The sequence below is a fragment of the Protopterus annectens genome, chromosome 2.part2 (genome assembly GCF_019279795.1).
Source record: "Protopterus annectens isolate FY-2018-M chromosome 2.part2, PAN1.0, whole genome shotgun sequence".
Taxonomy (NCBI): Eukaryota; Metazoa; Chordata; order Ceratodontiformes; family Protopteridae; genus Protopterus; species Protopterus annectens.
The window spans coordinates 702,009,953-702,034,775 of NC_056730.1; the positions used below are offsets into that span (position 1 = coordinate 702,009,953).

Sequence of the window (24,823 nt, forward strand, 5' to 3'; positions counted from 1 at the left end):
CTCATACATGCATAAGATGGTCACCAGAAAATATCCATTTAGTAAAGCAAAGCTGCTATGTGTCAGTGCACCATTACTGAGCATCTGACCTGAATATGAAAAGGATTATTTTATAAGGAAAAATTCTGTTTCACATTGTGTCTCGTGTAAAACTTATTCACCCTGAACTGACCCTAACAGCGGAGAAGTAAAGAATTGGCAATGACTTTCTTCACATATACAAATGGAATTACAATTACACATGTTCAGAGAAATGTCATTCTTAGTATTTAATTGTTAATTAACCTTCCTCTTTTTTTGTTATTAATAAAGTATGACACTGGCTGGTGATTCAACAAGACATGACAGTGTATATTAAAGTGTGAGATCCTTTGATTTACAAGGTACTTAGATTTTCTGGCTTTTCAAAGGACATTGTCTCTCATCTTTGAAATGATTCTTTCAGCTTCATTTTTCATTTGCCTAATCTGTCTGCTAACTTATTCATCAGCATGCTATATTCGGAATTGTCCCATAGGAGGTAAACGATCTGTCCAGGACACAGATCTCAGGAAGGTATGAAATATATTTAATAGACCAACAGGACAAGAAGAAATCCATTTATAACTTGGTTAGGTGCTGTTTTGTCTTATTGTCTTGTTTTCATTCATAACTAAATGGAATATTTTCTGCCTGTGTGCGTGTGTGTGTGTGTGTGTGTGTGTGTGTGTGTGTGTGTGTGTGTGTGTGTGTGTGTGTGTGTGTGTGTGTGTGTGTGTGTGTGTGTGTGTGTGTGTGTGTGTGTGTGTGTGTGTGTGTGTGTGTGTGTGTGTGTGTGTGTGTGTGTGTGTGTGTGTGTGTGTGTGTGTGTGTGTGTGTGTGTGTGTGTGTGTGTGTGTGTGTGTGTGTGTGTGTGTGTGTGTGTGTGTGTGTGTGTGTGTGTGTGTGTGTGTATGTTTATGTGTGTTCCTATAGGTTTGTCCACATTTCTCAAGTTGTGTTACCAAAAGCAGCCTACTGGTTAAAGTTTAATAATATAAATAATAACCTGAATGCAGCAAATATAGTGCAAGCACTAAATAACCTATAGGGGAAGTAGAGGTGAGCATCTTCCCTATCAGAGGACCAGCAATTCCTACCTGCACTGTATCATTTTTCTGTAAGATGAACTTGGCAAGAGTTCAGCAGTGAAACGTGAGGAATATCAATGATGGGCACTGCCTTAGCATGGTGAGGCCAGATTTCCAAACTGATTTGTGCCAGAAAGGGTGCCCTACCTCATTAGCAGTACAGACACTGGCAAGGACAAGCTAAGGAGTATGGGTGTGACTAGCCACTACTGGTTTGCCCATCCTGGGTAGAAGGAAGTGACTTTGTCTCGCAGCGAAAGAAGAAACCCAGAGGGAATACAGCTGTAGAGTTTGAGCCTGAAGAGTACCCTCTGCTCAAAGGTGTACCACACTAGCCAGGGAAGGCATGTGTCCATGCACACATTTCCTGTGGAAGGCAGCCATAGTGCAGCTCAAGAGAGCTGCAGTGGGGGCTAGAATCTCCAGGGGTACAGATGGGAGTCTGCTGTGTCTGACAGACCGGTGTGTTCTCTTCTGCAGACTGTCACCTCTCCAGGGAATAAATGGGCCACAGGGCTGAAAGGTACCTAGCTCCTGACCCAAGAGATGAATCACTGGGTCAATGAGGGTGAAGAAAAGAAAGTCACTGGGTAAGACCTAGGGGATGGGAAAAAAGAAAAGAAATTGGGAACTGTCCAGCTAGAAGTTGCTGGAGTAATACTAGTGTTATATGACAAGATATACAAAGGTAACCATCAAAAGAGACAAGCAACCCGACTAAAATGTATCAGACCCTCACACCTCAAAACAGTAAATGTGGAAGTCAGTTTTTGTGGAATAAAGTTCAAGTAAATAGACACTGATGCCTGGAGTAAAGAAGCTGTAGTAGCAAATGAATGAAAGGAATTACAGTCTACCTACACAAATACATAGTACAGTAACAGAAGTGATGAGGATATATACATACACACACACACACACACACACACACACACACACACACACACACATATATATATATATATATATATATATATATATAAATAATTCTCCGAAGTAGTAAAAATGGTATATTCAAGGCAGTCATCCACAATGTATTCTCAGTAGTTATCTGGTGTCATTAATAGTTATTTGGAGCTCATTATGTGCATGAATTCAAGGATAATAAAAAGTGAAGAAAAAGAAAAAAAAACAAGAAAAGCCAGTATGACTCTATATCACTTGAGCATTTACATAGTTGACTTGCAACCTTTGCTTTAGGGAATGTCTTTGGAAAGGACCATCCTCATATAATGCAAATGAAAACAGGAAATGTGGAATTAAATGTAAATAACCATGGATAGTGTATGAAGTCCAACAGCTACAGCAGAGTCCTCTGAGAAATTGTAATTCAACCAAAAATAAAAAAGAAATTAAATACAATATGCAGGCATACCTGCAAATTATTACCAACAAGACTATTATCATAAAATAAAATTACATAAAAGTGCAAGTTGATTTTTTTAAATCACAGGTAATCTGTAGCTCCTCAGCTAAGGCCTTCAAAGCATTTTCTCCTTTAAGGTTTTAGCCAAGGCATTTAGAGTACCTATGGTTAATAAATCAACTTGAGATTTCTGCAGTGGCACTTACATTAAGTACTGTACCCTCTAGATTGCATAGCTAGATGGGGGGGGGGTTCTAAACTGTATGCGTGTATGGAGTTGAGTACATATAACCTTAACTACTGCTGGCCTCAGTCAAGTAGTACACAAGGAAAAAAGGATCAAGGAAGCCAAATTTAAATTCCATCACAAAACACAGCCTCCAATCAGAACACAGATTTAATTAGGTTTAGTTGTTGTTGTTGTTGTTGTTGTTTGTCTTTTGGCTTTTCCCGGTTAGGGGTCACCACAGCGGAACTCCGGTCCGTTAATGATTGGCAGTTGGTTTTTATGGTGTCGAGTTGCCAGCCCGACGCCCAACCTTCAACAAAGGCACGCCCACTCGACCGTGAGGAGGACATGCAGACTCCACACAGAAGGCACTCCCAACCCAAGCCGAGAATCGAATGGGCGAACTTCTTGCTGTGGGGTAACAACTAGGTTTAGTACATGATTAAAAAATATATTCCCTACATACATTCTTGATTCTAAAAGTCAGCATTAAAAACTATATCACCTGATATTCTCAGGTGGTCTCCATCAAAGTATTGACCAAGCCCAGCCCTGCTTAGCTTCTAATGTCAAACAGGATCAGGTTTATTCAAGACAGTATAGCTATCTAAGCAGATAAAAGCACTTACTATAGGAATCATTTTAACTTATTTTGTTTCTACTTCAAAATTGTATGTACAGTTGAATATTTTGAAATTATATAATTTAACTCAAGAAGAATATGATACTCTTACAAAGTTGCAAAATAATATGGACATAGTTATTAAACAGACAGATAAAGGTGGAGCCATTATTATTTTATTTAAAGAAAAATAGTAGCCAGGAATTAGGAAAATCGCTGGTGGTCGAATGGATAGGATTCAGCACCCTTACTGCCATGGCCTGGGTTTGATTCCCAGTCAGAGAAGCTTCAAGGCATTATTCACGCAGGTAGATAGTAGCCTGCTACACATCCACAAGTCAAACAGCACAAGGGTAACCCAATCTAGGGATCTAAACTTAGTCAGCGACTCAAACAAAACATTCTGGTGAGACAGATATGTGTCTCAGAGATTGCCCCTTCTTTGGAACAGTTTACCTATTCATATTAAGTGGAGCCCTTCACTGGCACTCTTCAAATGCAATTTGGATGAATGAATGGGAGATCGCAAATTCTCACCTGGGGTAGTATATGTGTCCCATAAGGACCAGCAGGGGCACTCTGTAAGATACTCAAGGCATAGGCATAAATCCATGACACCCTTTTGTCCCTAGGGGCCATATATTTGTAAAATCAGGTTATACTGGCTAAGCTTGTAAGGACTCTTAAGCAATTAGCTCAGTAATCTCCTATGAACCTATGACCCTATGAGACGTCATTTTGTTATACTTGGAAATCATGTATTTTCAACAAATGGTTGTCTGCACCTTTAAAGAAGCTGCTTACATACTTTTAGGTTTGGTTAGAAATGTAAGGCTTCAGAATACAGCATCTTCTGACTGAAATATGAGGGGCAAAGTTCTGCAAAAGAAAATGGTGTGTTTCTTAAATGCTGATAGGATTTGCCAAAAAAGGGAAAAAAAAACTTCCCATAAAAATCAAAGGCACAAAGTATAGAGAACTGCACTAATATATTTCTATAGTTAACAAACTGCTTAAGATATTTCTAAAGATAGTGCCAGCCTTCTCCTTTGTATACCTGTTTTTGTTGAGCAGGGAGCTGGGTGGATTAGGCAGGTTTCCCCTTTATTAGTTTAAATCTAATTTCTTGGGGGGGGGGCTCTGCATGATATATAAGATGAATCATGCTATAGGCAAATACAACCTTTGTTTAATGCATCACTAAGAAAATATGCAGCATAAAACATTTCTTTATAATACTCTAGTAACAAAATCAACTCAGACTTTCAGTTCAGTTGTTATGTATGATAAAGTGTCAACTGAGAGTTTGTGCTGAAATTAACTGCTGCACTGTACTGATCTTTGAGCTAGAAGATGAAGGACAATCCATAACATGGAGTTATTACAGAACAACTCACAAACCATGCCTAAGGACAATCTATAACATATTCTAGAATAACTCACAAACCATGCTTAAGGACAATCCTAAACATGAGGATTATTGCAGAACAACTCACAAACCGTGCTTAAGGACAATCCATAACATGGGGGTTATTCCAGAACAACTCACAAACCATGCTTAAGGACAATCTGTAACATATTCTAGAATAACTCACAAACCATGCTTAAGGACAATCCATAACATGGGGGTTATTCAAGAACAACTCACACACCTTGCTTGCCACTATACTTAGTAAGAAAGGCTGGAAATGAACATGTTGTGGAGTGGTGGAAAAAAATGAAAAAGAAATATGTGAATATGGTCTTATGTGACTCAAGCAATTTTCCAACTTACATACAGAAAAGATGACAAAATGAAAGGTTACATATGCACTTTATTTATTGTTTGCTAAGTGGATATGCCAGTCTAAAAGTACTACAATGACTACAGCATAACATGTGTACCTCAGAGAATTCCCTGTTTCTAGAACAAGCTTTCCATCCATGTAAAGCAGAGCTTTTACCTAACCCTATTCAAGAGAAACCTGGAAAAGTGGATGAGAAATCGGAAATACACCTTAGTCTAGCACCTATGTCTGTAATGGACAGAGGCAACCTGTAAATCTTGTTGTAGCTTACATGTTGTTGTTGTTGTTGTGTCTTTCGGCTTTTCCCAGTTAGGGGTCGCCACAGCGGAACTCCGGTCTGCTAATGATTGGCAGTAGATTTTTACGTGCCGGCTTGCCAGGCCTAACACACAACCTTCAACGAAGGAACGCCCATTCACGCATGTCGCCACACAGAAGACGCTCTAGCTGAGAATCGAACGGGCAACGTCTAACTGTGAGGTGACAACGCTACCGCAGCACCACCACTGCAGTACCCATAAACTCTAAGGCAGAGTTCCCCAACTACTGGGCCACAGACCAGTACCGGTCTGTGGAACGCTTAGAACTGGGACGTCAGGTAAGGTAAGTGAATGCCTGTGTGAGTGTGTATGTGTCTGTCTGTGTGTGTGTGTGTGTGAGTGAATGCGTGCATGAAAGCAAAAGAGTATGTGTGTGTGTGTGTGTGTGTGTGTGTGTGTGTGTGTGTGTGTGAGAGAGAGATCGGGAGAGTGAGAGCGATGTATGAATGAATGCAGGAAGGAATGAAGAAGTGGCTGTTTGTGTGTGTGTGAGAGATCGAAAGAGTGAGAGCAATGTGTGAATGAATGAAGAAGTGTCTGTGTGTCTGTGTGAGATCGGAAGAATGAGAGCAATGTGTGAAGGAATGTGTGAATGAATGCAGGTATGAATGAGGAAGTGACTGTGTGTGTGTATGTGTGAGATCGGAAAAGTGAATGGGATGCATGAATGAATGTGTAAGTGGGTTTGTGGCATGTGGGTGTGAGATCGGGAGAGTGAGAGCGGTGTATAAATGAATGCAGGTATAAATGAGGAAGTGTCTGTGTGTGTATGTGTGAGATTGGGAGAGTGAGAGCAATGTGTGAATGAATGCAGGTATGAATGAGGAAGTGGCTGTGTGTGTGTGTATGTATGAGATCGGGAGAGTGAGAGCGAAGTGTGAAGGAATTAATGCAGGTATGAATGAGGATGTGACTGAGTGTGTGTTTACCTGTGTGCATGTGTGTGTGTGTGTGTGTGTGTGTGTGTGTGTGAGTGTGTGTAAGTGTGAGACTGGAAAAGTGAGAGCAATGTGTGAATGAATGAATGCAGGTATGAATGAGGATGTGACTGAGTGTGTGTTTAACTGGGAGAGAGTAAGAGTGATGTGTGAGTGAATGCAGGTATGAATGAGGGAGTGACTATGACTGTGTGAGAGATCAGAAAAGAGTGAGAGCGATGTGTGTGAGTGAATGCGTGCATGAATGCAAAAGAGACTGTGTTTGTGTGCGTGTGTGTGTGTGTGTGTGTGTGTGTGTGTGTGTGTGTGTGTGTGTGTGTGTGTGTGTGTGTGTGGTATGGATGAAAGGTACACAAACCTCATTGCTGCTGCTGCAGTGATCACACTCACTCTTCACTCTCTTTCTCCCCATCTCTCTCTGGCACACACACACACACACACACACACACACACACACACACACACACACACACACACACACACACACACACACACACACACACACACACACACCTCTCAACCTCTTACTTAGATCAAGAAATCTGGATAAAGCCAAAAATAATGGGGGGACAAAGGCTCAAAATAGGGACCCTTTTAAGTGCTGCTCTTACAAACTTTGAAAGTTGATAGAAATACAGGTTTTGCATTGGCATGGATTTTCTGAAGGGTATGAAGTATGAAACTCAACTGTCATTGTTTTCTGTCTTCACCCTCAATGATCTGCCAGTGATTTGCCAGAAAAAGACAATTTTATGAGAAAAAGACCAAAAATATGAGGCAAAAATCTGGACATTCTGTGAAAATCTGTACAGTTGAGAGGTATGCTGGACAGAGCCAAATAATAGGGACAGATTTTAAATATTGCTCTTATAAACATAAAATCAGTAAGGTTGCCATTAGGTTTACTTACCTCTCAACCAAGTAGAATGTACAATTTTTTTTTTTTGGTAATTTGGAACTTTTCTCCCCAGGTCTGGCCTCCTCATTAAACAAATGTCAAATAAATAAATACTTCATTATGCATGCCACGAGATGGCCGGTCCATGGAAAATTGTCTTACACTGATACCGGTACTTGGTGCAAAAAAGGTTGGAGACCACTGCTCTAGGTCACATTAACTTGTGGGGTACATTTGGGAAGCTTGGCTAGACTTACAAAAGCCAACACATAAACTAGCAGGATACATTTGGGATGCTTGGCTAGGCTTCTAAAAGCCACAGTGGTTATTAGCCTAATATACACCTATGAACCTATGAATCTATAAAGAATGCAGCCACAAACCTGGGAATAGTGTAGTCTGTATTCTAATACTGAGGTTCTACTATCTCAGTGTATTCCCTTTACTCTGAGTCAGTGATCTTGGAATAAGTATATATAATAGCAGGTGTAAGAGAGAACACCATGTTAAAGGATGAAATTGGTGAAGTCTCCATGCAAAAAATGTGTTTAAAGTGTTAGAAAAACTTGACTCTTTTACATTTAGGTGAGCAGTCTCAGATTTGTGTTCACACTTTAAGTGCTGCTTTTGACTGTGTCAGATTTTCACCATGGAGTCGATTCCACAGCTCTCATGTTTCAGCAGTTTTTTATTTTCTCAGACACTCAATTATATGAGGGAGACAGCTAGGACAGTGATGGTGAACCTTTTGGACTCGGCATGTCAAAAATTTGGAAAATGCTTATCTTGACTCTGCTGGCATGCCCCCCCCAAACAAAAGAGAAACAATTCTTTACATAGTCATTTATTTAAAAAAATACAGTCCAATCATGTGTGCTGCTATGTATTATAAAAGTAAAAGAAAAATCAGTGACTTACAATAGAGAAAACAATATGCACACTGACAATTGGGCTTAAAATAATGCACCAAAAAATGACCCTGCTTTTAACTGAAATTTTGAATTGAACTGAAAAAAATATGGAACACATTGCATTTGATTTGATTAACGCCAATTAATGACTTTTTGTTGCTGAGTTTTAATAGATAAGTACAGGGTCACATATTTCTTGTGTTTTTGTTCATTTAGTTTTTTGGTAACTTGTGTTGGTGAACGCTGGTGTGTCACCCAAAATGTCGTGGTGTGCCACCTTTGACATGCATGTCATAGGTTCACCATCACTGAGCTAGGACAATGTATGAGAGAAACTATATTTACCACTGCTGTCTGAATTAAATTTGTACTCAGTGGGACTGAAGGTTTATTCCCACATCAGCAGTTGTTTTTTTATGCTCAGTTACTGTGGCACCATCCTCCCTTTCAGAGAGTCATTTTCTGTTTATGTATTTGTCTTTGTTTACCATGATCATCTGTCTGGGCCAAGTCCCATTTTCAGCAAAGGCTCAGGGCTTTTTTTCAATACTTGAAATACACAGTTTGAAAAGCATAATTTGCTATTATATTTAGACATTATTTAATGGACACTTTAAGAAAGCAGATATAAGTCCTCCCAAGTGTCACAACCTCACTTATTTCTTTCTGCTGGGATTCTAAAATGAGTACCCTTCCAACACATTCATAGGTTTATAGGGTAAGTACTAGGCTAGCTGCCTTGTGGGCCATTTTAAGCCTAGCCAGTTTCCCTTTTGAACGTAAGAATCAAACCCTGTCCCTTGTGTGTGTGGTGTAAACACCTAAACCATTATACCAACCCACAATCCCCACAATGTTCTCTGTCAAGTTATTCACATTACTAGACCTACCCATCGATTACAAAAAAATGTACCATTCTTTATTTTTACCTTGGTCAGGTTGACCACAACTCTAAAATCATATTGATCATCCACCTGTGCATAATGAACTGTCTTCTCACACTTCTTTGTACTCCAGTCCCAACCCAACTCAAGCATACTCCAAACTCTAGAATATGTCCATCATATTGTGACCATAGATCCATGTGCCCAAAAAATGTATTAGGCTGGCCACTATCAAAATATGCAGCCTAATCAATATAGTTACTCATTTTAACTTGCCAGATATTGTAGTTATTACTGAGCTCTGGTTCAGGATAGGGAAATGCACTCCATTCTTCTCTCTATTACGAGATGTAAAACTGCCATTTCTTCCATATTTATAAACCAGGTAAACAGGCTGCAGGAGATGTCCTACTTCTTGTTATCCAACAAATTACAATGCCACATTACTACCACTTCAAGAGATAAATGTGCTATTGACATTAATTGTCTCTTTTGTGAATGTTGCATAGATGGTCACCTCAAAGTTAAAAATTCAAAATGGCATATAAGATCATCAGAGGGAGGGTATTAGTAGCTGGGTGACATTCGAGGCAGGGTGTCATCTACTTCCGTTGAACATCCCCCAGATGACAAACAACCATTGCTTCATCGTTCTTGAACCTGTACTTATGCATAAATTCAACAATCCTTGGTCCCCTGTTACACAAGAACATCTTAGCTGCTGTGTTTTGAAATGCAGTCTAATCCAAGTGGTGCTTTTTTGACCCTAATAAACCCTAAATCAAAGAACCATGCAATCTAGACTGGCTCTTCACCAACAAACATCATAGACTTTGCCCAGCCTGTGGTTCTAAATGATCTCCAAGCAGTTGTAACAACTTTCTCTGCTATGTTCAAAAAGGTACCAGTACACCTCTTATCCCCAAAGTACTAAGAATGAACATATCTTGCTATCACCTTGACTGTAGCCACTGGCCAACTATTCTTCACCAAAATTATTATAACAATGTACTTCAAAAATAAATCTTTCCAACTACTCAGTCATGTTTCTATTATTACACCACACCCAGGTCTCCAAAATGATTTGTTCCCACTTTAAAATAAAATATAAAGCCTGGATTAAATACAAAACAGTCCAAGTCAGCTGTGCTTTACAAATCTGTCTTCTATAGGAAATCATTTCAATATCTGTAATAAAGCCATACCCAATTTTTTAAGCACAGGAAAATTGTAACCGTCACAGGCATTTCTGGATGGAACTCTGCCTTTTTACTGATAATCCAGATATCTCAGCTGCATCTCAAAGGACTAACTGCTATAATCCTACCACAACTGTTGAAACCTTTGCCACCTTCTTGGCAAAGCTGTACAGCATGACATCTTAGAGGTATTCACACTCTGCCGCCAAAGTCACCCAACTTCTAATGCTCTCTCTCTATTTCCTTACATCTGTTCAACCTATTTTACACCAATAAATTACTCAGATTTGTTTTTCATAAAATAATATGTCCCAGCTGTTTTAAATATATTTCTTCCCACTGCAGCTATAATCTGTACAGTTCAGTGTCACCTTGTCATTTTAATTTATGACTTTATCCGGTTACGTCATTATGTAGTTATATAATAATGAGCCATTTTCCAGTGTTATCTTTTTACAGTATAGTCATTTTCCAGGATTTCATTTCTCAACAGTATTTTACCCCAATGATGCCATTTTTAAAGGAATCATTTTATAAGATGATATTATTTAAGGAGTGATTTTCTCATTCTATGTCTGCATATTCATAGTGCTGTTATGTATGTAATGCCACCTAAAAGTTTGCCTTGCAATTTGGTGCTTGTTACATAATGGAAGTGCCTAATAATAATTATTTAATGTTTGTACATATGACCCAAGTCATAGCTGAGAAGGGCCACTTGACTGATTTGTTAATCTCTTCATTAAATAATAAAATATAGTAAACAAAATAAAGATCTTCCCACTTCTGAAATTCCAAAAATGCAAAAAAATGTTTCTCCATTCATATCAGCCACATTATAAATCTTTCATTTTCTATGGTATTCTGAAATTCCAAAAACATGTAAAAACATTGTATCCGTTCTCATCAGTCACATTCTTAACCTTTCACTTCTATGGGCATCATTCAATCTCTGTAAAAAACTATTTATTGCCATTCCTGTTTCCAAATCTTCTCAATCTGAGCTGTGTAATTTTTTGCCACCTCTATCTTACCCTCCAGAGCATAATACTGAAAATAAAGTGTTAACAACACTGTCCTCTGCAGGTCAGGTCACTTACCAGATGCTATAAGGAATCTTCTACAATAAGCTCTGCTTAGTATCTCTAACTGGTAGTCTGAAAGAGGAATTCACATTAAACGTAGACCGGACCAAAGCTATGCTTTTGAGGCCATTAACAATCAGCCTAGCCCCCTAGTGACTTCGCAGTTAGGTCATCATCAGGAACTACACTTGAAACAGTTCCTTGTATTAGTAACTTTGATGTCAAACTGGACCCTTTACTAACTGTTTTCCTATGCTTTCATGCTATAGAGCAGAAAACCACTTATTTATTAAAGATCCTATGCAGACTTTCTCTTTTCCTTACTGCAGAAGTAAGACATAATACTCAATAAAGGAATATTCCTCCAAGTGCTAAAATATGGTTCCCTCTTCCTTGCCTTTCTTAAACATCTCTTGACTAAAGGTTCAGCAAAATAAGTTGGACACTTTATCATGCATCTCCCTAAAAATGAATATTTGTGCACATCCTTATCTAAGACTAATTTGCATGATTATATTATGAGTATCTACACCGGGCCACCTACATAATTGCTACTCTGTTATACAAGCTATCACATATACAATACAGCACTGGACTCGGGGACTGCCTCTTCAATGATTCAGTCTCATGTTGCCTCATTTCTAACAATGCTGTCTCCCTTTCTGTTCCTCTTCTTTACCATTCCCTTCCCTCTTGTTGTAAACCCTTTGCTCACTAATTTCCTAATAACTGAAACTTCATACCACAAACTATTCATTCTATCCCCACATGCTCAGCTTTCTACTCTTCATTCACAACTAGTCTTATCTCTCGTTCCTAACTTGTAAAAGATCCTACAGGAGCAACTGAACATCTGTAGTGTATTTTCCCTGCCACCTAGTCTTCACCACCCTATCACTCATCCAATTATTGTCAGTCAGTGTTTTTCCATCTCATTCAACTCTCTTAGGCAATGCTTAACCTCTCCTGTCCTCTGATTTTACTTTAGATGACTGGGAGATAATTGTCATAATTTCTGTTTTCTTTGTAGCATCTTATGTGTATTTATCTTATTCATTTTTATTTATTAACCTGGTGGTTGGACTGGTCTTTAAGCCATTTTCATTTTGAAAATACAGTGAATGCAGATTTACATACTCACATACACTAGTGTTTACATTGTCATAATAAAATCAGAAATACATTATCTAAATAAGCAATGTTGTACAGTACCATAATATAGCTCTGGAATGTAAAAGTGCAACAGACAGTACAATCCTTTCATATAGAGGTTACTATCTATGAGAAGATATACAACATATTACAGCTAGCGCTTAGGAGAAAAAGAAAAATAGGACGTTTTTTCACTATGTAAATAAAAACAATATTGCAATGATTGGTTCATTTGGTTTAAGTCATACATCATGAGAGAGAGGTTTAAGGTTTTGCTAATAGTAGCTTATGAGACAGTAATATTAGACTAGCCTTTGTCTAGTCCATAGTCCATTTAGCTTTGCTGTAATTCATACTATTTTATCAATTCCCATCCTTCAACTGCATGATTTCCTTGTTTTCTTAACCAGACTGTTTTAGTTTGATAACTACTTTATTTGTATAAAGTTGTTTGTGTATTCTGATGGTCTACCACATTTTATAACAAATTAATTTCTCTTGATTTATGCAGTATGGACAAATTTGTGTCACTAGAGTTATGTAAAAACAGACAACTATGCTAAAATATTGAAGTTAAGTTAGGATTCAGGAACAAGCAAGGGATGTAGATAGAAAGCACCCTACAAGTGCTGTGGTATTATACATTAAAATAGAGCATTCAGGGAATGTAACAAAAGTGGCAGTTTATTAAGTGGTAATAAAGGACCTCACATATACTACACAACACTACAATTAAACTCTCAGTTAAGTCAAATGACAATTTCATATAAAACTCTAAAAAACTACATTCATAGAAACTTATTCACATTATTTGGGTCTATATTAAATTCCCGAAAGCCGACAATGTCGAATCTGACATTGCCGACACGATAATAACGAAACTGCAGAACATCGAAGAGGTACACGGAAATCTTCATAAGGGGAGATTTCCATTTACTTCAATGTAGTGCGGTCTCGGAGTTGGTATATTTAAGTAGCGGGGGGTGCAAGAGGTCTTGCCCCCCCCCCGCGTTTACACCATTTAGTTTTTTTTTGTTTTTTTTTTTTTTTTTTGGAACATTCGATGTTTTAACAGTTCAACCACTAAGGGTCGACCTTTAGTGATTCAAACTGTTAAATATTTGATGTTCCAATATAGACCCACATTTTTTGACAGGTAGAAAAAGACTATGATAAAGCTAATGTCAATACAGAGACATGCTCCTTTTTATAACTATGCATTTATAGATTGATTATTTTTTTTGTTGACTGTATATTTGTAATTCAGGCGTGGTTGAAAAAAGGGCCCTTGAGATAAAGTCCCTCTGCTTCTTCAAAAACAATAAATAGATCAAATAAAATCTGTTGAGATTTAGGACTGAATTACATTTCCAGTAATATATCTTTTTCTTTTATTTATCTGAATATTGTTGTTATATCTGTAAACCTGTCTGTATAGACACTTAATACATATAAAGATTGTGGATATCTAGTAACCTTCTAGAAAGATGTCTAACTGACTCACAATAATCAGTCTTACAGATTGTGAACCAAAATGTCCTCTTCTGATATGCCAAGAGCAGTGCCCTACTCCTTAGATATCACAGTATAACTGAGATGAAATAAATATGCATAAAATTTATAACTGTTTTAAAATTGTTCATCTCAGGATAATAAAAAGTGAACTTCAGCAAGTTTACTATAATAACTGCTCATCCGAGTCTAGATATAATTTACATTACTAAGCACAGATCTGGCAGATATTAAAAAATCAGTGACCCCCATAGAAATCACTTATATTTTCTCGTGACATATTATTGGTCTTAATAGCATCAAAGTGTGAGGTGCATGTTGTTAAGACCCCCAGCTAAGGAATGCAACAGGCTCTGATTCCCATAGAAATGGGATGTCTCTGTTTTGCCATCACCCAAATAAGAAGTCTGGCAAAACAAATATCTGCTAACACATAATATAATCACATTTAAGATGGAAAAAAACTAAGCTATGTTTTTGCTTCAACAGTTTCAAAACCATTTAGGTTAGTTGTTAGCCCTTTACAGAATGCAGAACACATATATTATTCATTTTACATTCCTTGGTAAAATGGTAGTTTTTCAAGTGTATGGTCCACTCTTTGTGATATATTACCACTCTGTCATTGTTTAGAGTCACACTTACATTCTGCTTCTAGTCTGTGACTTCTGGAAAATATCCATGCTAGAAGGAAGATTACCTAGTGTTGTCAACAGTGAGTGGCTATTTATCTAGGGTAAAAGAAGAAGGTGTATGTTAAAACAGTATATCTTCTGCATTTATTTTTTTCCACACAAATCCACATGAAAACAGTTTCAAAATCTCCCTTCTGCCACGAAAGCCAGCTGATAACCCTGCACTAATATATTCACTTCTTCACCTCTTACTATGTCAAACTTTTTTTGGAAATGGATATTAGAATTAAACATACATTTTTTTTTCATTTTCTCTACACTTACATTACTACAGTAAAGCATTTCAGTGATATCATTTTTAGTTATTGCTAACTGTATCATTATAAATAATAACAGGACACGGTTACCATGTTTAGTCATTGCTAACTGTATCATTATAAATAATAACAGGAAACTGTTGCTTCTTTGCATCTAAGAATATAGCGTAACTGGTATTTGAACAAAACTCCAGCACTATGGTGTTCGATGTACCAAGTAGAGCGTTAAAAATGTGTTCTTACAATTTTGCATTACATGCTCTTCTAAGCCCAAGTTAAGGTCTTTATGAGCATACCTCCAAAAAGGAAAAGCAGCCACACCAGTCCAGTAGCTCGGGCAAAAACAGCTCACAATCAGGCAAATTATTCTTCCAAACAGTTTATTAACGTGTCAACAAACTCCAGCAATAAGCACCACACACGTTTTCGTCTATCGAAAAGACTTCATCAGATACAACAATTTCCTGTTTGCACTCAGTTTAAATACCTTTACAAATAACTAATTAATTAATTAGTAAATCAATAATAAAATGAAATTAGCCAAGAAGACCCAATTTCAAAGTTCATTTCCACAAAACATGTATTGATACCACACAAAATGAATTAAAATGTCATTATTAAATTCTTAACCACATGCATCGTAAATGCACGAATTAAATAATAAAATATTTTTAATAAAAAACTTTTGATGAACTGCATTAAAACGCAAAACAATGTTAATTAACTTATATCATTACAAAAATAGGTAATAGGAATAATAAAAACAATTTGTGCACGTTTTACTTAATGTATTGTGCCTTGATTTTCAAATATGGAACAATCGAAATGGATTCATTCAGACCGGGGGACTTGTTAGCCTCCAACAATATCTGCCAGTATGTTTCCTTATGGGCAAGACGTGCCTCCCATGGTCCCCCCCTAATATCCTTTGGAACTACCTCAAGGACAAAAAACAGAAATTTGGCATTTTCACATAGGGTGGTGTGTTTGTACAAGGCACTGGTGTTTTTGCACTTAGAGATGTCATAAATGTGCTCATAAATGCGCCTAGACAGTAACCTTTCGGTTTTACCAACGTAAAACGCTGGACATTGTTGGCATATTGCCAAATAAACTAAACCACCTGTCTTACAGTTGTAATGACCCCTTGCCTTAATGTCCCTACATCTACTTTCCAAATAAACATGACTGGCTTGTAAAATGTACTTACAGGAGGAACAATGGCCACACTTAAAAATACCTAAATTAGGTCTAGAGTTTAAGGTAGGAGCATCATGTTGTTCCAGGGTTTTTTTGATATTATTACCCCTCCTAAATACGGTTTTGATGTCCCTGTCCTTAAAAATATCTAGGTCGGTCAGTTCCTTGAACGTGCCCCATTCATTTTCAACAATATTTTTTATGTGGAAAGCATTTCCACTAAACTCTGTAATGAATGTAAAACCACTAGCAAACTGGCCTGTCTTATTGCGTGTAGAACCATCTTCAATATTGGCACCAGGTCTACCCAAAATGGGAGCAAATCTGGATAGCCTTGCCATGGTAACCTCCTCTTGAACAGTCTTAATCAGTGATGCAGGGTAACCCCTTTCCAAAAATAAACGTTGCAATATACCTCATTCTTTTTGGTAATCTTCTTCAAGGGAAGTCATCCGGGAAATGCGGACATATTGCCCCTTAAGAATCCCCCTTTTTTGATAATTGGGGTGGGAACTCTGATAATGTAGATAACCATTGGAAAATGTGGGTTTGCGATAAATTTTGGATTTAAACCCATCATCACACACCGTAAGTGTCACATCCAAATAATTGACACTGTGTTGGGAAATATGATGTGTAAATTTTAAAAAATTAGTGGTAGTGTGTATATACTGAATAAATTTCCCTATATCATCCACAGGTCCCGTCCAAAAAATACAAATATCATCAAGGAATCTACAGTAAAAGTTCCAAGATTTTGAAAAGGGGCTATCTAAAATAAATTTCTTTTCCCAAATGAACATAATAATATCAGCATAAGTAGGTGCACAATTCGCCCCCATCGAAACACCTGTCACTTGGTGGAAATATTCACCCAAAAAGAACACAAAATTGTTTTTTAAGACCAGACCCATCAACTCAGTAATAGCGTGTACGTCATTGTTGGTTATGTGTGGACATTCCCAAAGGGCCTCTTCTAACCATTCGAGACCCAATTCATGAGGAATAACTGAAAAAAGGTCCACCACATCAATGGTTAGAAATACCAGATTAGATACAAGTAAATCTGGGGTAACACCACGCAAAAAGGCCCAAGAATCTTTGAGAATATATTCCTCTCTACCCCATAACTCCTTCAATTTCCAATCCAAAAATTTGGATATGGGGTGTGTCTTTGAACCCTGTGACGCTACTATGGGTCTTAAGGGTGGATCAGGGGGGTTTTTGTGCACCTTGGGTATCCCGAAAATAGATGGTACCCTGGGATCTGTATTGGAAAGGAAGGTATAAACTGGAAAATCAATCACGTCCTGATCCAATAAATCCTGGACAACTAAATCTATCTTATGATAAGATACATTAATTTCATTCAAGGAGGCAGAGGTGTATTTATGGTGGTCATGTAAAATGTCATACATTTTACCCTGGTAAACAAGACAGTCCATGATGACCGTTCCCCCACCCTTATCAGGTTCCATAACCCTAAGGGTAGGATCACCCCTAAGTTGTTCAAGCAGTTGTCTTTCCTGTAGTGTTAGGTTGGCAACAAAATGGTCCGTGCCCAACTCCTTCCTAAACCTGCCCTCAATCCTTTTCTCCAAATTTTTAAGTTGTGGATGGAGGGGGGGATTGAAGGTACTAGATCTCCTCAAAAAGAAACTTGGGGTGCCATTGGAATTACCCAGTAAATGTTCCAAATTTAATTTACGAGTAAAAAGCTTGAGATCTAAAATGGCATGTATTAAATTGCTGTGTCTTTTAGGGACATACTTGAACCCCTTAGTAAATAACTGGAAACAATGATCAGAAATTACAAAATCACTATAATTATAAATATTATAATTATTACAAGTGTGTAAGGTGTATTGTCCCAAGGAAGTAACAACCTGCTCATTGTTGTTCACCAATTCTGCCTCTGATTTCTCTTCCAACCTCGAGTAAACCCCCCACGCCCTCTCTGTGGTAGGAGGGCCCGGTCTAAAGGGTGGCAATTATTACGAGGTTGTTGCCCTTGTTGGCGTATGCATTCTGACCTACGCAAAGCTGGTTCATCCTCCCCAAATGACTCATGAAGGTCACCACGGGGAGGCACGTTATTCCTCTGTTCAACAGGGACCTCCCTGGGAGGACTGTGGGAAGAAAAATCATACTCGTGATCGTGGTGATAAAATTGCCGTTTGAATGGAGGTGGACTGGGGTATTGTCGCCCCTGTTCATACTCTACCAAATCCCTTCTTAATTTCTTGTATTTGCGATTCAAAACTGTATCGCAATGTGAATCTACATCCCTTCTTATTTCATGACATTTATTAGAATCAAATAATAAATCATCAGACATATGTTTAAAATATACAGAAATATCCTGTTGTAAAATGGACAGTTCATCATTATTCTTTTTGATAATGGCTTTCACAATACTACGCCCACATTGATCAAAGGCCTCAATGAGGTCTTTGTGAAAAGGGCTTCCTGGTATAACTTGATTTGGGTATTTAAATACCCTTAAACCCTTTGGTACAGTACCTTTATTGAGGTTTTCCGTAAGGTATAAATTGTCCAGTTCCAGAGTCCTGTAGCGGTAAAGTGCGTTCTCAAAACGCCGTTCAAGTTCGGAATAAATAACCCCGCCAGCACCTCGACCCTGAAAATGTTCCTCATAATCGAATTTAGGTTTGGAAAGAAACCATTCATTGAAAGAAGAGGTGGGACGGTGGTTAATTTCAATATCACAATCCGACTGAGCAGCAGGAATAGGTGAAGAAGCAGTATTGTGAAAAGCCGCTGGCGTACTGTTGAAGTCAGTAGCGGGAACGCGCACAGAATTGGCGTTCCCTCTTGCTCGGACTGCACCATCAGGAAATTCGGTAACAGGTAAATTTCCCTGGTTAGGAACTACCATCCTGGAAAGGTTTCGCTGCTCCTGAAGTAAAGTCTGGATTCCCATACCCATAGGAGTCAAAAGATTGATTAATGTAGTTAGCTAGCCCATGAGCTGGAAAAGACCGTCCGATTCGGACCTGGATGGGTCCACAGGGATGCTCCTCTGTTGCCCATTCCCCGGAGAGACCACCGGACTAGCAGCCATAACGAACAAAACCCAAAACAGATGCTGCAAATAGACAAACCTCCAAAAAGGAAAAGCAGCCACACCAGTCCAGTAGCTCGGGCAAAAACAGCTCACAATCAGGCAAAATGATCTTCCAAACAGTTTATTAACGTGTCAACAAACTCCAGCAGTAAGCACCACACACGTTTTCGTCTATCGATAAGACTTCATCAGATACAACAATTTCCTGTTTGCACTCAGTTTAAATACCTTTGCAAAAAACTAATTAATTAATTAGTAAATCAATAATAAAATGAAATTAGCCAAAAAGACCTAATTTCAAAGCTCATTTCCACAAAACATGTATTGATACCCCACAAAATGTATTAAAATGTCATTATTAAATTCTAAACCACATGCATCGTAAATGCACGAATTGAATAAAAAAATTTTTAATAAAAAACTTTGGATGAACTGCATTAAAACGCAAAACAATGTTAATTAACTTGTACCATTACAAAAATAAGTAATAAGAATAATAAAAACAATTTATGCACATTTTACTTAATTTACTTCCTTAGATATCACAGTATAACTGAGATGAAATAAATATGCATACAATTTATAACTGTTTTAAAATTGTTCAGGATAATAAAAAGTGAACTTCAGCAAGTTTACTATAATAACTGCTCATCCGAGTCTAGATATAATTTAAATTACTAAGCACAGATCTGGCAGATATTAAAAAATCAGTGACCCCCATAGAAATCACTTATATTTTCTCGTGACATATTATTGGTCTTAATAGCATCAAAGTGTGAGGTGCATGTTGTTAAGACCCCCAGCTAAGGAATGCAACAGGCTCTGATTCCCACAGTAATGGGATGTCTCTGTTTTGCCATCACCCAAATAAGAAGTCTGGCAAAGCAAATATCTGCTAACACATAATATAATCACATTTAAGATGGAAAAAAACTAAGCTATGTTTTTGCTTCAACAGTTTCAAAACCATTTAGGTTAGTTGTTAGCCCTTTACAGAATGCAGAACACATATATTATTCATTTTACATTCCTTGGTAAAATGGTAGTTTTTCAAGTGTATGGTCCACTCTTTGTGATATATTACCACTCTGTCATTGTTTAGAGTCACACTTACATTCTGCTTCTAGTCTGTGACTTCTGGAAAATATCCATGCTAGAAGGAAGATTACCTAGTGTTGTCAACAGTGAGTGGCTATTTATCTAGGGTAAAAGAAGAAGGTGTATGTTAAAACAGTATATCTTCTGCATTTATTTTTTTCCACACAAATCCACATGAAAACAGTTTCAAAATCTCCCTTCTGCCATGAAAGCCAGCTGATAACCCTGCACTAATATATTCACTTCTTCACCTCTTACTATGTCAAACTTTTTTTGGAAATGGATATTAGAATTAAAAATACATTTTTTTTCATTTTCTCTACACTTACATTACTACAGTAAAGCATTTCAGTGATATCATTTTTAGTTATTGCTAACTGTATCATTATAAATAATAACAGGACACGGTTACCATGTTTAGTCATTACTAACTGTATCATTATAAATAATAACAGGAAACTGTTGCTTCTTTGCATCTAAGAATATAGCGTAACTGGTATTTGAACAAAACTCCAGCACTATGGTGTTCGATGTACCAAGTAGAGCGTTAAAAATGTGTTCTTACAATTTTGCATTACATGCTCTTCTAAGCCCAAGTTAAGGTCTTTATGAGCATACGCAAACATGAAAAAAGCATTGTTGGATGAAAATCAAACAAATTGTATATACAGCTGAACATGCTCTGTAGGCTAGTAGACTTGTCATTACTTCTCCTCATCTCTTAGTGTAGAGAGAATAGCAACACCATCATTGCTGTTTTAAATGTCCAATGGCAAGCCTTTAAAAATGGACAATAGAGGTAATAGGGGAAGTAACTGTTTCAGAATTTACTAGTTACCTGTTAATGTATTGTGCAGCTTGGCTCCACAGACCTCTACTGAAGAGGGTTCTACGTAGATTGATGTTCCAAATTATCAAATGCAAATAAATAAATAAATGCATACTAGACATATGCAGGCAAAAATGAACATTTCCAGATCCAGAGAAAGTAAATTTAGTGTTGTCAAATTAAAACAAATCCATGCAGATGATTCAGTTAATTGCAAAAAAAAAGAAAAGGAAAGGAAGCAAAATATGACAATACAGTTTTAAAAAATTGCATGACAAACGTGAAAATGGCAAATGTGACTAAGATATGGATACTGAAAAACATGATCTCAAGAGAGAAAGATATAAAGAGAGAGAATGAGTGTGTGTGCGCGCACAGGTGCACATCTATGTCTCAGTGTGTGTATGCGTGTGCATGTATGCATGCATGCTCGTGTGTGTGTGTGTGTGTGTGTGTGTGTGTGTGTGTGTGTGTGTGTGTGTGTGTGCACGCATCTGTGTGTGTGTGTGTGTGTCTGTGTGTGTGTGTGTGTGTGTGTGTGTGTGTGTGTGTGTGTGTGTGTGTGGGTGCGTGCATGCGCATGTTTGTGTGTGTGTGTGTGTGTGTGTGTGTGTGTGTGTGTGTGTGTGTGTGTGTGTGTGTGTGTGTGTGTGTGTTTGTGTATATGTATGTATATGCAGTGTGTGTGGATGTAGGAGCGGCCTTAGGTCAACTGGTACCCTAGGCAAAATGGTTCCTCTGTGCCCCCCTAGCACCACCCTTGCCCTTATCCTAGTCTATCTACACCAAATAAATACTGGAAGTGCCCCTGCTACAGCGGCGCCCTAGGCGGCCACCTAGTTGGCCTATGCCTAAGGCCAGCTATGTGTGGATGTGTACATCATGTGTGCATTCATGTGTGAGTGTGTACATCTATGGCTTACATTTCAAAAAAAGTTTAAGATCATATATTGTCTTGGTGAAAGGTGTTTTGGAGTTTCAAGATGTTAGTCCACAAATCAATGGATTTAAATTTTGGAAGCTAGCTATGTGGAACTATTTTATAATTTCTTCCTGACAGATACATTGTATAACTACAAATATTCTAAGATCACTTGTTAAACTGTTTTATGTTCTATTCCTTTCAGTGCCTTGCCTGTGGCCCCGGAAATGCAGGGCAGTGTTTTGGACCAAATATTTTCTGTGGAGAGAGGCTGGGCTGTTTCTTTGATACTGCAGAAACTTTGAAATGTTAGGAAGAAATTTACTGACCTTCTCCTTGCCAGTCTGGAGGAAAATGTTGTGGTTCTGATGGTGGTAGTTGCACAGCCCCTGGAATTTGTTGCAGCGATGGTAAATACAATTGGATATTGATTAATTCATGTCAGAATTAGGCTGTCAAATGAGTCAGGTTCAATAGGTGCCCAATAATAAACAATGGCCTTTCCTCTGCTTTGACTAGATACAGTTTATATTTATAAAAGAGACAATAGGACATTTAGGAATTATTTTTATAGGTTTGTCATCGCATTTATGTTACCTGAAATAAAACTGACAAAAAAGGGAATCACAAATTCCTACATTTATTGATCTGCATAACAGCAGTCAAAGCCACTTCAGATCTGACAACACAGTTCTAAGGTTTATACAGCTCCTAACAATGAGACCACTGCTCGCACAAATCATTGTGCCACCTCTGCACAACTGTCCTGACAGTGAAGTGTCTCAAAGCATTTATATCTAATGACTGAAATAGGCTATTATGTAGTTTCAGGTTTTGGCACAGAGCGTGTCACTCTCTCTAATATGTATAACTCCAATGTAGTTAGATTACTTCAGTCTAGTCATCTTTAGAGTTGCATATCTAAAAGTCATTGGTCTTGGGCAGTGCTTCGACATGACATGTACAATATGCATGCTGTTAGGGAACTTATTACTTGGGTTCGCCATGGAGGAGTAGCTCCTGACACATGACTTACCTTAGTATGTATTTCACTACCCATTGGTTGCAGCATTATAAATAAAGCTAGTAAGAAATTCGATGTGAATATAACTGACTTTTTTCCATTGCATATTTTATCATTCTTCCCTACCTCTCTGTCAGCCCTCTTGTTCCTTTTTCTTGCGTTAATTCTAAATTTTCCATGTTCTCAAACTTGTGCTTGCTTTCTACATTTCCTCTGCACTCTCAGTTGATTTCTTTCTTTGTATCTCATCTACCAGTTTTGCATTGAACACTCCTTAATTGCACTTTGTGGATGTCTCCCTCTCTCTGGCTAATTTTAATTTTATCTATGTTTCTGCCTTAGTGGGCAAGAGGGTGCATGTGTGTGTGTGTGTGTGTGTGGGGGGGGGTGGTTATATTTCAGAAAAAGTTTAAGACCAAATAGTTTTCATCTTGGATCTACCCATCATTTCTAATACTGAAACTTTCTTACCTTTGATTTCCCTTTAAGTAAACTTTATTTAATTATTTGATTATGTGTTACAGAGTTTGCTTACAAGGTTGCTCCTCTTCAATAATTTTACAGGAAGGTGTAGATTATCATTGGCAGAGGAGTAGGTTCTATCAGGCATTTTATCTCAGATACCTGATTCTCCCTAAAATGACACCAGCTACCAAGCCAGTTGTTGAATCTCATCATCTAAATATACTGTCTTTAACCCTTGGCATCATTTTAGGTAATGGCATGGTACCACTCAAAATGAATGCTTTACTTCTCAAAGCCACATGTAAAACAAAGTCAACCATATACTTCTGCATCTCCAACTGGGTAGGGTGCAAAACGTCATTCTCTCTCACCTAGGCTACCACCAGTTCATAATCATATTTTTCAGTTAGAACAGATCATATAACCTGTACTATGTTATGGATTCTGGCTCTGGAAAGACATCCATGCTTACACTGATGCTAATTTCAAAGAATACTTGTTTCCATCTTTAATCTTATAGAATGCCAGAGATGTAAATCAGCAGGATCACAGCTTTGAAAAGCAATCTAAAGGTGTGTGTTCTTCCAGAATAAACACACAAATCCAACTTCTTCAAACAGTCTGCCTGCAGTATTATGTTTTCCTAAAAAAAGTAAAATACATCCTCATTTCATCATGAAAGATACAACTACCTTTACAATACAAATAAGAGTACTGCATATGGTACAGTTATTTGACATGATTAACAGTTGGACTGTATAATGTTAAGTTTTCTAGAAAAGAAAATGGTTTCAGCTTACAAGTGAAGTGTTAAATAACATGCATTCTGAAATGTAATATGCACACAATTGAAAAAGTATACAGAATTAAACCCTGTATTTATTTTTCTTTAGCAAGATGTACTGTGGATTCTACATGTGACCAAGGAGGTGTGTTTGCCTGAATCTGTTTACTGTCAGAGACCAAGCAGCATACTTCTGTATCTGGAATGTGTCACATTATAAATGCAAGCTAAAAGCAGCTCTACCAATACACAGTGGCTTACTTTGTGACATATGCTTAAGCCATCATTTTAGTGTTGTACAAATGTTAATAATACAGGAAAATTTTGTAATTTTTTTTTCATTTCTGTTACTATATATGTACCTATTTTGCTTAAAAAACTTTTATGTTTAATAAAGATATTTTAAAAAATAAATAAATGCATATACTTCATATCTGACTGATTTTATT

At 37.6% G+C, this 24,823-nt stretch overlaps 1 protein-coding gene across 1 annotated transcript; it reads left to right on the forward strand.

The window, feature by feature from the left end:
- Positions 1 to 432: 432 nt before the first annotated feature.
- LOC122796045 (oxytocin-neurophysin 1-like) lies at positions 433 to 24,533 on the forward strand. The gene is given in 3 exon segments (XM_044064511.1): positions 433 to 555; positions 22,307 to 22,511; positions 24,484 to 24,533. Coding segments are annotated over 3 exon segments (378 nt in total).
- The last annotated feature ends 290 nt before the right edge of the window (positions 24,534 to 24,823 follow it).